The sequence below is a fragment of the Rattus norvegicus genome, chromosome 18 (genome assembly GCF_021556685.1).
Source record: "Rattus norvegicus strain SHRSP/BbbUtx chromosome 18, alternate assembly SHRSP_T2T, whole genome shotgun sequence".
NCBI lineage: Eukaryota > Metazoa > Chordata > Mammalia > Rodentia > Muridae > Rattus > Rattus norvegicus.
In genome coordinates this window covers 28,241,792-28,255,428 of record NC_141551.1, presented here as the reverse complement: position 1 = coordinate 28,255,428, position 13,637 = coordinate 28,241,792, and the positions used below count along the sequence as shown (strand labels likewise).

Genomic DNA, 13,637 nt, shown 5'->3' with positions numbered 1-13,637 from the left:
GCCCCCCCGTCTCCGCCAGGCTCGGGACCATGAAGCTGCTGCCGTCGGTGGTGCTGAAGCTCTTTCTGGCCGCAGGTAAGAGCCCGTGTCTCCGAGGTCGGGGTGGGGTGGGCGCCGTGCGGGGGACACGTGGGAAGGTCGCTGCGGCGCCCCCCACCCGCCAAGCGGGCCACTTGGTGGGGCCCGTGCGCCCTGATGGGCGGGCGTGGACCTCGGTGGCGTGGTAGAGCGGGGTCTTAGTGAGGCCTCCTCTCTTTTCTTGTCCAGTGTTGTCCGCGTTGGTGACCGGTGAGAGTCTGGAGCGGCTTCGGAGAGGTCTGGCGGCAGCAACCAGCAACCCTGACCCTCCCACTGGAACCACAAACCAGCTGCTACCCACGGGAGCTGATCGCGCTCAGGAGGTCCAGGACTTGGAAGGGACCGATCTGGACCTTTTCAAAGGTAGGTGTGGAGGTTTACTAAACCTTAGATGCTGTTCGCAGCTGAAGAATACTTAGGCCTAAGATTTATGCTTTGGCCCCCCACCCCCAACCCCGGGGGGCTGAGGGATGTTTATCGAAGACTTCAAGGAAAAGCTAAAGGCCTGACTGAAGTTGGGGTTCTGGAATACAGTCAGGTCATTCTTGTCCTTGGTCTCACCTGGCGTGGGGTCTTACTTTATATTTTGGAGCAAACTGAAGGAGGCAGGTCCTCTGAGGTAAGCTAGATGGTAGAAGGAAGGCATGACAGAGATGCTTTCTCTAGAGTTTCTTTGCCTCCCCCGTAAAAAAAAAAAGTGCAAGTCCTATTTGCTATATGATTATATATATGATGATTATATATAAAGAGTTAAGAGAGTTCTCAGCCTCAGGGCATCAGGCCTAACATGTTAGCATGTTTTGGGAATTGTGCACAAGAGACTTGATTTGGGTTTGGGGTATTGGCCCACCGGGAAGAGTACCAGTGACAGAACAAGCTTTGTGCACGGGTGCTCCATAAACTAGGGGACGGTGAAAGTGTGCAGTGATAGTTTACTTTACCCACCTATCTCCAGGCTGGAGAAAGAGGGCAGTGAGGAACTCTTAGCTTTGGTAGATGAAGTCAGCACCCCTGCCACTGGCTGTGAATGGTGAATGGTGGGGCCCTGGGAGGCTGTTTTGAAATGGTGTGGGTCTGAAACTTGTAGACTCCCACTTGAATCCCTAAGGAGACTCCAGGAAGAAAGAGTATGGTCCTATAACCTGTGTCTGGGGTTGAGCACAGGGACTGGGCAGAGTCCAGAACCTGAGGGCCTCCGTGCCTCTGGCCACTAGCAGTGATTCTCAGAGGCAGAGCCAGCCGGAAGCCCTGTGGGCCCCGGAATGACTATATTTGGTTGGAAAGAGACACACCTGTTCAGCCCCACCTGCTGCTTAGCATGCCTGCTCCCTCCTCACCCAAGGCTTCCCTAGGTTCTTTCTCCGTTGTGCAGTAAGTCAGGAGTCTGCTCTAAAACTGAGAGGCTGGGATCCCACACATCAGCCCCTCAACAGTGGCCCCTTGGGGTCACCCATGTCCCAGAAAAGTCTGGATTCTCCTAGCTCTCTCTCGGGCTGGACAGGGCTGGGCATGGCTGTGACTCACCTCCCACCCACATGGCTACTCCTCTCACCTCTGCCAACCTGACTCACTGCTCCCTCTCCTCAGCCAGAGCCTAACTTGTCAGTCTTTCTGCATCTCTCTCTCTCTCTCTCTCTCTCTCTCTCTCTCTCTCTCTCTCTCTCTCTCTCTCTCTGATTGCCTTGAGAGCACCTTTTGTCTCTCAGGTTCAGGGATAGGGAAGGCTGGAATCAGACTCCTGGGCTAATGGCTAGTCCCTGATAGCTGTGAAGTTACCCTGTCCCCATATCTACAGTCTAGAAAGAAGGGGGGGGTGTTCCTTCTGGACAGTTCCTTGTACATATTGTAACACCCCTCCCTATCCCAGGTTTAAATAAGACATTTGAGGATAAATATAATTGGATGTTTAAAAGGTGAATACATGGTTAAAGGGCATAGGGCAGGGCAGATATCTTGCCCAAACTCAAAACGAAGTAAGGCCTTTTATGTCAGAGTTGGCTTGTTGTCTGTTTCAGAGCAAGGTTCTGCCCCAAACCCACTCCCCGTGGCCAATGGGAGTTCCAGAAGAGAGGTTCCAAGTCTATAGTTCTCTCAATTTAGAAGCTTCCTACCCCAAACAGCCAGATTCCTTCTCCCAAAGCAATTTTTGTCTGTGACACAGTCTTCCTGCAAGTGGGTCACTGAGTACAGGACGAGGAAATGAGTCTACAATAGAATCAAGCGCATGGGGGATCACAGGTGGGGGTGGGTGGGGATAGAGAGCAGGCAGAGCGCGAGTGCCAGGCTGGTGGCTTTGTGCTGTGACCTGCAGTTACTCCGGCTTTCTTAGAACGAGGCCATTCTTTCTTGGGACCGAACCCAACCTCTATTTCCTCTTAAAAGTTTCCTCTTTCTGGTGGTTCTTAAAGAGCGTTCCCAGGCCTCTGACTACAGGTGGGATCAAAGAGTGTGTGCATCTTCATGGGTTCTGGGGGGGGGGGGTTATCCACCTGTAATTCCATGTTCCAGATGCTGGGGTGGGTGAAATGGAAGTCTGAGGTCAGCCTGGCTTATATCTGGAGATACTTTTTCAAGGGACAGAGTAGAAATGCTTAACTCGTACCTTTTTTCCTGCAGTTGCTTTCTCCTCCAAGCCACAAGCCCTGGCCACCCCAGGAAAAGAAAAGAACGGGAAAAAGAAGAGGAAAGGCAAGGGGTTAGGAAAGAAGAGAGATCCATGCCTTAAGAAATACAAGGACTACTGCATCCACGGAGAGTGCAGATACCTGAAGGAGCTCCGTATTCCCTCGTGCCAGTAAGTGCTTCTCTCCTAGAATGGACGTCACTGTCACACTGCCAGCCACACGTTCTGTTTGTCACTGTTCCTTGAATTCATAATTTCGCCCAGTTTCTTTTCAACCTCTGGGAGGAAGTTCAAGGGAAGGGACATATTTTTAGTCAGCGGAAGTCCCCACCACCGCCACCACCAAAAAGGATGTAATTTCCTGTGGCATGGGTTTGTGACTCTCCTTAGTCCTTCAGGGCATTTCCTCCTGAGTGTGTGCCCACAAAAGCTAGCACTTGGGGAGGAGGGCCTTCGTTCCCGGACCCTCCTCTGGGGAGGAGAGCTGATAGGGAACACAGCAGAGTGGGTCCCTGGCAGCTGATATGAGGTGCCTTAAGTCACGTGCTGCGTGGGTGCGTGTACTCAAGTGTGTGCATGCGGGCGAGCCTTGGTCCTCAGGCATGGCAGGACTATACAGAGAGGAATCAGAATGCAGAGTGAATCAGACCCCTTCTTCTTTACTTTTTCACCCAGGCAAGGGACAGAAGGATGTGGGAGACATAGAGGATATCGAGCTTGTGGGCAATGGTGGGTTGGAGAACACTTTTTTGTGTGTGCAGGATTATCAGTGGAACCCAACTTGGCCTGCAGCATCACTGCTCCCTGTCAAGAGTGAGGATGGAGGGGTTGTGGGTTCATTAACCTCTCAAAGGCCAAATCCAGCAAGTGGCCACCTTGGCAACCCCTCAGGGATGACTGTGCTGTTGTTATCTGGAAAGCAAAATGTGATCACTGTACCTGAGGCCAATATCCCACATCGGGCTACAGATAACCCCCCTCTCCCCTGTCAAGAGAGAGACAGGCTCTTGGAACCCTGTGACTCTTCCTAAGAGACTCTGGACAGCTCAGAATGCTGTTGTATATACACTGCTTCCCCCCTGTCAAAAAAAATCTGTCTGTATGGCATCTCTTCCTCCTGTGACTAGCATGGGTCCTTTTAGCTTTCACAAGCACCCTAGTCTTATCTAATCACACACAGCAGATCTGTCCTGTATTTAGCAGCTGGCAGACAGATCTATCCCCACCTACATAGACAGTGTGTCCTTTCCAGTACCGTCCTAGGCAGGAGTTTGGTGCATTGGAGAGGCTTGGTTAAGAACGGCAGAATCAGCAGGCTGGTGGTAGCACATACCCTCATGCTTTTAATACCAGCACTCAGAGGCAGAGGCAGGGCAGGCAGATCTCTTTGTTCGAGGCCAGCCTGGTCTACAGAGCGAGTTTCAGAACAGCCAGGGCCACTGTCTTAAAAAAACAAAAATAAAATAAAATAAAATAAAATAAGGTAGAGTCTCAGTCTGCTCCTTCCCAATGTCCTGGGACAGGACAGGAAATGTTTGTCTTAAATGTGCAAAATGGCATCATTAACTCAGGGTGGAGAAAGTGACTCTGAGGGTAGTTAAGCTGGACTAGAGCCAGGAGTCTGTCTAGCCACACTGTCTGGGGATGTGTCGTGGCTCAGGGTGTTCTGATGAACGGATTTGCAGGGCTTCTATTGATCAGCCAAGAAGCCAGGCTCCCCTGACCTAAGCTCAGAGAACCAAGAAGTGTGCTTAAGGTCACCTAGTGGCTCTAGGAATAGTGAAAATAATCATATTGGTATTATTTCTTTGAAGTCTTCATAGTTTACCTTGAAATCAAGTTCAGCCCAGCAGGCATGGTGAGCACTTACTCTGTCTGAAGGAGATGGTCTTTGGGATTTCCAAAAGCCCTCTGCTGGGGGCGAGGGAGCAGGGGTCAGAACTTTCTCTACTTGGAAAATGAGGAAACCACCAAGAGCAAGGAGGAAGTTATTTGCATGAGATCAACAGCTAAATAAGTTCATGGGAAGAAAATGGGGTCTCGCTCCTATCCCAACATGCTTTTCATGTTCCCAGGGCACACTGGGTGTTGGCTTTCATCCTCTATCCCTGTCCTTATAGAGCCCAAACAGAATTTTATGGGGGTCAGCTGTTGTCCTCGAATACCCCTTAGGATTTTACTACTCTAAGAGTCCAACAAGCGTTCAGAAGGCTTTGTGTCAGCTTCCTAGACAGACTTCATGGGGTCGGTTCTTTGACATAAAGATCCTGGTTTTGGGCAATGTGATGTCTGTGTACCCACATCTGTGCCCCTCTTTGTGGCTTCTCTACTTTAGACCCAGAAACTGCCAGCTAGGGTGTGTCCAGGCTGCTGTGGTGAACTTGAGGCTAACTGGCTTCCTAAACCATCCTGTGACAGCCACCAGGAATAGGGAAATCCTTCTGTGTCACCAGCCAAAAGTTGTCCTCAAAGAGCAGTTTTCTTAGGCTTCTGACTGGCTGCTGACCCAGAAACTGGCTGCAGGGTTTCCTGTGGCTAGAGCAAACCTGGGCGGGGGGTGTTAGTTGGGTTGGGAAGGACTCCGCCGGAAGACAGGCAGGCCTGGAGCTGCTCTACGCACACTGCTCACACGCAGAGAAGCCCCTTCTCTTGACTTCATCTGACGTGAGCATCTTGTTCCTCGGGAAACAGGCTTTACCCTCTGGTTTGATTGTATAATCACTCACATAAGTGTGGCTTGATGCTCCAATGAGGTAGGCTTTTATTACCTCAGATTTGACATGAGGAAACCAAAGCTTAGAAAAGCAATGTGACTTGCCCAGGATCACCTGGCTAGAAACAGCAGAACCATCCCGGAGCTCACCTATTCTGATCTCCTCTATCACCTCCTGGAGTAGAGGAGAGACATATAAGATTGTGTAGAAGATATCTCTGGCCTCTAGAAGCTTCTGTTGTCATGCAAGTTCTGAAGTGGGTCACAGACGTGGAGAGGAGAAACGTGTCCTAGTTTGATGGATGTGTGTGTTGGCTTGAGGCAAGGCACGTGGTCTCGCCCTGCATCCAGGGATGCTCGGAATGTACTCAACCCCCATTCTTGCCAGGGGAAGCCAGGCTTTGAAGGGAGGGGGAAGTGGGTAATATTAGCACATTTACATTATTATCCTTTTGACTCAGGACAGAGGTGGCGGAGGGATTGTATAACTGAACCTCGGGACTCTGAGGCCAAGTTTTATTTTACCATCTGAGTAACTACCTGTGGGGTTCGAATGGTGGTTTGGAGCTGCAAAACAGATTCGGATTCAACCCCCCCACCTCCCCCCGGCATAGCATAGTTGCTGAGGTCATCCAGACTGCTGGGTTAAATCCAGGGCTCTACTACTCTCTAACTTTGGAACCTTGGCATGTTATTTGTTGGAAGTTAAATCTTGATTTCTTCAAAACGGGGATGGTAACCTCTACTTCACAGGTAGTCTGACCTTAAATGTTAAATGATATCAAAAGGCCCCAAGTTCAAGCCTCAGCATCAAAGACCAAATAAAGTAATCCTTATGAAGTGGTTAATAAAAGGCTCGTGGTAGGCCTTTTATTATTTGCTATTTATTATTAAAACTGTGAATAATAATAATAATAATAATAATAATAATAATAATAATAATAATAATGTGGTCAGAGAACAGATCACAGTCCCAGGACCTACCAGATATGTTTTGTTAGGGTTACCTGCATTGCTCAAAGGGGTCAAAATTGTAGCTTCTGACCTTGGCCTTGCTGCTTCCTAATTCTAAGACTTGACATCATTAAATCTCTCTGACCCCTTATCTCTGTGCACATGATTCTCCAGAGACACTCCCAGGAGCTTCCTTTAGGTCCTAGGAGGATAGGGTTATTGTTAGATATATTTTTCCTGACCCTGACTCAGGGACCAGACATACTGAAGAAGCTAAGTAAGGAACGTATTCTGTCCTTTGTGGGGCTGACTTCCCTTTATCTGCTCTGTACCCAGAAGTAGGTGCAGGGCAGCCCTAAGGTAGGGAGGGACAGGGATGCAGTGCTACCCATCCTGTGCCCTTGCCAGAGTCCACAGCTCTGCTCCGTGGAGCCTCCCAGGGCCCTGCAGGAAGGAGGGATTCCTCTTGGCTCTGAGGCTCCAGGTGCACACCTCTTTCTAGAGAAAACTTGGTTCAGAGTAGGGCCACAGGTTCTCAGCGCCTCCTTCAGCAGCTGCCGGCCTAACATCCCCAAGCTGACTACCTATGCTACTCCAGCTGGTGGGTGAGCAGTTGTGGGGGTGGCACACGAGCAAAGGTAGAGGATCCATGTGAATGCTGCTACCCTGTTGCTGAGTCCTAGGGAAGCCACTCACGGGGCTCCCCCTACATCAAAGGATCTCAAGGGTGCGCAAAGGAAGGCATGTCTTCCTAAGAGCTTTTCCGGAAATGCTTTGTGTTTGAAGAGAGGGTCATCACGTGACTTGTTTCTTGAGCGAGAAGAGCTCTGGGATTGTTTCTGACATTCTTTCCCGCTGTGGCAGGGTGGCTGGGCAGGAAGATGTTATCTGGGGGGTTTGTTTGCTTTGTGTCCTGAGATAAAGGAGACCTGAGAGACCAGCATTCAGAGGCCAAAGGCTGTTTGTAGTTTAGCTCCCAGGTTGGGAGCGAGGAGTTAACTGAAGGAAATGAGAAAAATGATTCCTGGCAAAGGGACAGGGCCTATTAATAGGCTGAGCAGCAGTGGGTTGGGACAGCATGCTGGATGCATTGATGGATGGGCAAGGCTGGGTTTATTTCTGGGTCAGAATGTGGAAGGGCCTCTCTGGATAGAGGGAGTGATGCTGAGTCGTCCTCCGCTCAGTCCATCAGTCCCCTTAAGCAGCGTAAGCAGAGCACGGTAGTAGAGATGCGATACATCGTTAGGCCCACATGGACTACATCTAAAGTGAGGCCTTCAACTCCTCCCTCTGTGGGTGGGGTGGGCAGAGAGAGAGAGAGAGAGAGAGAGAGAGAGAGAGAGAGAGAGAGAGAGAGGCAGAGAAGGTGCATACTCCATTAACTCTATCTTCTTCTTGTTCTTCTAGCTGCCTCCCTGGTTACCATGGACAGAGGTGTCATGGGCTGACCCTACCGGTAGAGAACCCCCTGTACACATATGACCACACTACCGTCTTGGCTGTGGTGGCTGTAGTACTGTCATCTGTCTGTCTTCTTGTCATCGTGGGACTTCTCATGTTCAGGTAAGCGTTTGGAGTCTTGCAGGCTTGTTTTTCTGAGCCACTCACTTCTTTCTCTCCCCTGGACTTAGAACCTCTCCTTGTACCCCTAGATGTTGGTCTGGATATTGTGTACTTTCTAGATTTTTTTTTTTTTTTTTTTTGCCAGGCACTGCATGAGACCAGTGTGTAAAGCCCAGAGTACCTATTGCCAGGTCACACAGGTTCTGTTCCTCTGTTCTCATGGGGTTCATTTCCTACCTCTGTGGCCTGGTCACTGCCCCACAGAGGCACTTCTTAAACATTTCTTTCTCCTGGCATTAATGCATGGTTTGGTAGAAAAGGCATGGATAATATTATTGATGGTAATCTTTCAGCGATTGTACTCTATAATGATGTTTTGAGGACCAAGTAATGCTAAAATCAATAAAGTCGGGGTGACGGGTACACTCCTGCTATGAAGCCATCCTGGGCTACATAGGAAATACTAGTCCACTCTGGGTTATGAGGTGCTGTCTCTAAAAACATAATTACATACACAAATATATATCTAAATCTTCCTCTGATAGAGACAGGAATCTCTCAGAGAAGCTATATCCTGGCTAAAGACACATGAGTTGCCTTACCCCCTGGGGAAGAAATAGATTACTACCAGGGGAGTTCCTTGAGAGGGCTGGCTGTGGGGCCTGCACTTGGTCATTTCTTCACAACTCTTTTTTATTTTCCTCAGGTACCATAGGCGAGGAGGTTATGACTTGGAAAGTGAGGAGAAAGTGAAGTTGGGCATGGCTAGCTCCCACTGAGGAGGATCTGAGCTCAAGGTAATGTTCTATCCTTTGTCCTGGGCAGCATGGGTAGACAGGCCAAGGCACGGGTGGGTCTGGGGACTGCTTCAGTGAGTGCTGAATTCTCTTGGTTAGGGGTTGCAGGGGGCAGGTGACTATTGGGAAGTCTGATTTCTAATGCAGAATTGTTTCCAGAGACTTGATGAGGTGTCTCTGGCTAGGTTACAAGGTTGTCACACTGCACGCTCCCCATCCTACCCCTCTTTGCATTCCATAAGATTGGTCCCACCTTTAACTGCCTCCCTCTTATGCTTCAGGAGCCTTCAGAGGATGGCTACTTCTGAGATGGCGGTTCCTTACAAGTTCTACAGAGGGAAAATACTTCACCAGCAGCCATGAAGACTTCTTCATTCATTCCCAGTTGCTACCCTGACTGGGCCTCCTGTAATTGCTCTGCAAAAATATCAGAGCCTCTAAGTGCCAAACAGACTATGCCCCGCTGGGATCTGGATCAGAAGAAAGCAGGAGCAAGTGAGCCCTTCAGGCCTTCCTGATCCTCCACCACTGAACCCACTGGTTTGTTTAAACACTTAGCTTCTGGATTAAAGTGTCAGCTAGTTTCCATATGCTCCAGGATTTTTGGCTGAAAAAAAAAAAAGAAGAGAGGACGGATGAGTGGTTTATGGACTGGAAGAGATCAACAGAGTTGAGAAGCTAAGTGTTCAAGTAGCCACAGGGGATCTGCTGTTTGGACCCTCCAGCACGCTGGATTTGATGAGCTAACTGTGAAATATCTCAAGCCCGAGAACTCTTGAGTTTTGGGACTTCTACCCAGAGGGGAAAAATAACAAGTATTTTGTTGTTGTTGTTGTTTGTTTGTTTTTAAAATGCCTCTTAAATTATATATTTATTTTATTCTATGTATGTTAATATATTTAGTTTTTAACAATCTAACAATAATATTTCAAGTGCCTAGACTGTTACTTTGCCAATGTCCTGGCCCGCCTCTCTTGCAGCTCTTCCACCTGGCTCAATGCCACACTCCCATCTGCTCTGTAACCCATCTGTAGTAATTTATTGTCTGTCTACATTTCAGAAGATGCCCCTGTAGCAGAGTATCCCAGGGTGGGTTGTGTATGGTCGGAGTGCAAGGATGGATTTGGGCAGAGCCACTCTGTGAGTTGGACTGCAGTCTTGCCTAGGTGATTTTTGTCTACCGTTCGTGTTTTGAAAGCCCAAGGTGCTGATGTCAAAGTGTAATAGATATTGGTGTTTCCTCGTGTCCTCTCCCTGCCAAATCTCAGAAAGATTGGGCGCCCATTCCTGCAGCTTCCCGGTCCTCCATCACCCCGTGTCACTCCCTTTGTATCAAGACATTTCCCTTATCCTGCCATTCTTCTGGTGCTACTCCATGCAGGGGTTGGTAGAGCACAGAACAGTTTGGAGAAGGCATTAGTAAAGAAAAAGGCTGAGGAAGAACAGGGAATTTTGGAGTTGACTATTCTTGGTAACTGATACCTATCACTTAGTACAGAGAAGGTTGGCGGGAGGGAAGGTTTTGGGTAAGGAGACCACGGTCTCACCAAAACTGTGATGTGTGCTGTCACAGACCCCATGGAAGTTTCTAGTGCCATTTCTGAACTGTTACAACCTATATTTCCAAAACCTGGTTCATATTTATACTTCGTGATCCAAATAAATATAACTCTTACTCCATCCATGTTCTATTTAATTTTTGGTTTGGTGTTGTTTGTTTGTTTGTTTGTTTGTTTAGGGGCTCACTTTTGAATCCTGGCTGTCCTAAAACTCTCTATGTAGACCAGGTTGGTCTTGAACTCAGATCTGTTGGGCATTGCCTCCCAAGTGCTGGGAGTAAAGGCTTGCACCACACCTAGCATGCTTTGTTTTTATATGCATGAGTCCAGAAGTTGACTTTGGGTGTCTTTCACAATTGCTCTCCTTTATTATTTATGTCTTTTTTTTTTTGACAAAGTCTTACTACACACCCTGGCTTAGAACTCAGATGTCTACATGTCTTTGACTCTTGAGAGATGAGATTAATGGTGTATAAGCTACCCTGGCCAGTTTGCTCTTCTTACTTTTTGAATCAGTCTCTCACTGAACCCAGAGCTCACCAGTTCATTTTGGCTAGACTAGTGGGCCAATGAGCTTCAGGGATTATCCTGTGTCTGCTTCTACAATCCACAGTCTAGAGTTACAGACACATGTCAGTGTGTTCACTTTTATAAGGGCTCTGGGGATACAAACAAAGACCCTTGTGTTTGCATATTAAACACTTTACTGACTGAGCTTTTCCCCAGATCTGTTCTGCTTGGGTTACCTGGGAATCTGTTTAACACAGAAATTTTCTTTCTCTCTCTCTTTCTTTCTTTCTTTCTTTCTTCCTTCCTTCCTCCCTCCCTCCCTTCCTTCCTTTCTTCTCTCTCTCTCTCTCTCTCTCTCTCTCTCTCTCTCTCTCTTTTGGTTGGTTGGTCGGTTGACTGGTTAGCTGGTGGTTTTTTTGGGTTTTTTTTGTTTTTTTTTTTATTAACTTGAATATTTCTTATTTACATTTCGAGTGTTATTCCCTTTCCCAGTTTCCAGGCCAACATCCCCCTAGCCCCTCCCCCTCCCCTTCTTTATGGGTGTCCCCCTCCCCAGCCTCCCCCCATTGCCGCCCTCCCCACAACAATCTAGTTTACTGGGGGTTCAGTCTTAGCAGGACCCAGGGCTTCCCCTTACACTGGTGCTCTCACTAGGATATTCATTGCTACCTATGAGGTCAGAGTCCAGGGTCAGTCCATGTATAGTCTTTAGGTAGTGGCTTAGTCCCTGGAAGCTCTGGTTGGTTTTGGTTTTTTGAGACAGGGTTTCTCTGTATAGCCCTGGCTGTCCTGGAACTCATTCTGTAGACCAAGCTGGCCTTAAACTCAGAGATCTGCCTGCCTCTGCCTTCTGAGTGCTGAGATTAAAGGAGTGCACCACCACTGCCTGACACCATAGGAGATTTTTAAGATGTCTCAGTGTCAGACATGTTCGTGTACACTATTCTCACTATCCACAACTCCATGATGGGATTCTATTAAGCATCTCGTTTTCCTAAAAGAAGAAACTGAGTCTTAGATTGTATAACTTGCCTAAGAATACACAGTGACCACTTGCTTTGTTTTAATACTCACTACTTCTCACACAAGGAAGACTAGAACTTTAGTGTAGGAAGTTTGGCTGGCTGGGCTTGTGAATGTTCGATTGTTAAGCCCTGGATTCGGGATTTAATTGTGTACTGTTCATGTAGGCAGCCATTGCTCCTGGAAGAAACAAGATCTTTTTATCCTGTCCTTTCATGCTCCACAGCCAACCCAAGTGGTTGCACTCTTGTCAGCTATAAGTACGAATGTATGTATGCAACCACGGACCATGATCATCACCCAGTCCAACACACCATCCTCCCAGACCTGGACTCTGAAAGGCCTCTTGCCTTCCCGCCTTGCTTCTTGGCTAGAATGGTATTTTATTGAAGACATAACTCAGGGCTGGGGGTGGTAGTTCAGCGGTACAACACATGCTTTGCACATAAGAAGTCCAAGATATGAGTCCCCATATATGACACACACATAAATCAGATCTTTTCTACTTTGAAGGTCTTCCCTGTTCACCCTATTGTTCATAGAACATTCCTCAGCATACAAAGTACACACAAAGTATATACATCCCTCCCAAGAGGGATTTTTGTTCCTCCATAGTTCCTAGTTACTGCTAACACCTTCTATTTGTTTACTGTTGATCTGCTCCTACTAGAATGTTGGTCCCATGATGTGGTATTGTTCTCATAAAACTGGGATGCAGGTATTCAGTATCTGTTACATTCTTACATTAGTGCGAGAGAACTGAACTCTAAGCCAAGGCCAACAAGTAGGCAGATTTTTTTTTTTTTGGTTCTTTTTTTTGGAGCTGGGGACCGAACCCAGGGCCTTGCGCTTCCTAGGTAAGCGCTCTACCACTGAGCTAAATCCCCAGCCCCAAGTAGGCAGATTTAATCTACTGTTGCTCTGAAAGTTGTTCAGTTTACAGAAATGCCTCTGTCAGGGAAGGTGGGCTGGACATGGAGCATGGTGTCCTGGTGAGTTGGAGGCACCAAAAGCCAACATACACATGTCCTGGGTTGTTCCTCCTTTTCCCCATCTCTCTTTGGAGAGATTAGACATGCTGAAGTTTCTCTGGGAGCCCAGAGATATTTTTCTTTTTTTCTTTTTAAAAAAAGATTTATTACTTTATTTACACACACACACACACACACACACACACACACACACACACACACACACCACACCACACCACACCACACCACACCGCAACTATCTTCAGACACATCAAAAGAGGACATCAGATACCATTACAAATGGTTGTGAGCCACCATGTGGTTGCTGGGAATTGAACTCAGGACCTCTGGAAGAGTAGTCAGTGCTCTTAGCCACTGAGCCATATCTCCAGAGACTTTTTTCCTTCCTTCTAAAAACCAAACAAAAAAACCAAAGGTGATAAACTTACCGTTGGACTAAACTATCTTTAGAACTCAGCCCTTGCTAAAGGATACATTGCTACAAAATCAACAGCTCACTGTTTATTTATTTACTTATATTGGAGAAGTATATACATATGGAGGTCAGAGGGCAATTTGCGGAGTTGTTGGAGACCCAGGGATGGGACTCAGGTCATCAGGGTCAGCAGCTAGTGCCTTACCCACTGAATTATCTTGTTGCCCTTACTTCCTACCTTCCTCCCTTCTTTCCTGTTTTCCTTTCTTTTTCTCCTCTTCCTCTCCCTCCTCCTCTTTCTTTTCTCTTTGACAGGGTCTTTCCGTGTAGCTCTGGTTTCCATCTTCCTGTCCCAGATTACAAGTGCTGGGATTTCAAATGGTCACCACCATACCTGGCCCACACAGAGA

At 47.8% G+C, this 13,637-nt stretch overlaps 1 protein-coding gene across 1 annotated transcript; it reads left to right on the top strand.

Annotated features, from left to right (window-relative positions):
- On the top strand, window positions 1–9,884 carry Hbegf (heparin-binding EGF-like growth factor). Its single transcript, NM_012945.2, has 6 exons — window positions 1–75; window positions 268–441; window positions 2,695–2,872; window positions 7,776–7,931; window positions 8,638–8,728; window positions 9,010–9,884. Exons 1-5 carry the CDS (start codon window positions 30–32, stop codon window positions 8,708–8,710), a joined length of 627 nt encoding a protein of 208 aa, NP_037077.1. The 5' UTR covers window positions 1–29; the 3' UTR covers window positions 8,711–8,728; window positions 9,010–9,884.
- Window positions 9,885–13,637: the final 3,753 nt, after the last annotated feature.

Coding starts and splice junctions, on each gene's coding strand:
- Hbegf (NM_012945.2), top strand. CDS start 30: ATGAAGCTGCTGCCGTCGGTGGTGCTGAAGCTCTTTCTGGCCGCAG. Junction 442..2,694: donor CGATCTGGACCTTTTCAAAG/GTAGGTGTGGAG, acceptor TTTTTCCTGCAG/TTGCTTTCTCCTCCAAGCCA. Junction 7,932..8,637: donor GTGGGACTTCTCATGTTCAG/GTAAGCGTTTGG, acceptor TATTTTCCTCAG/GTACCATAGGCGAGGAGGTT.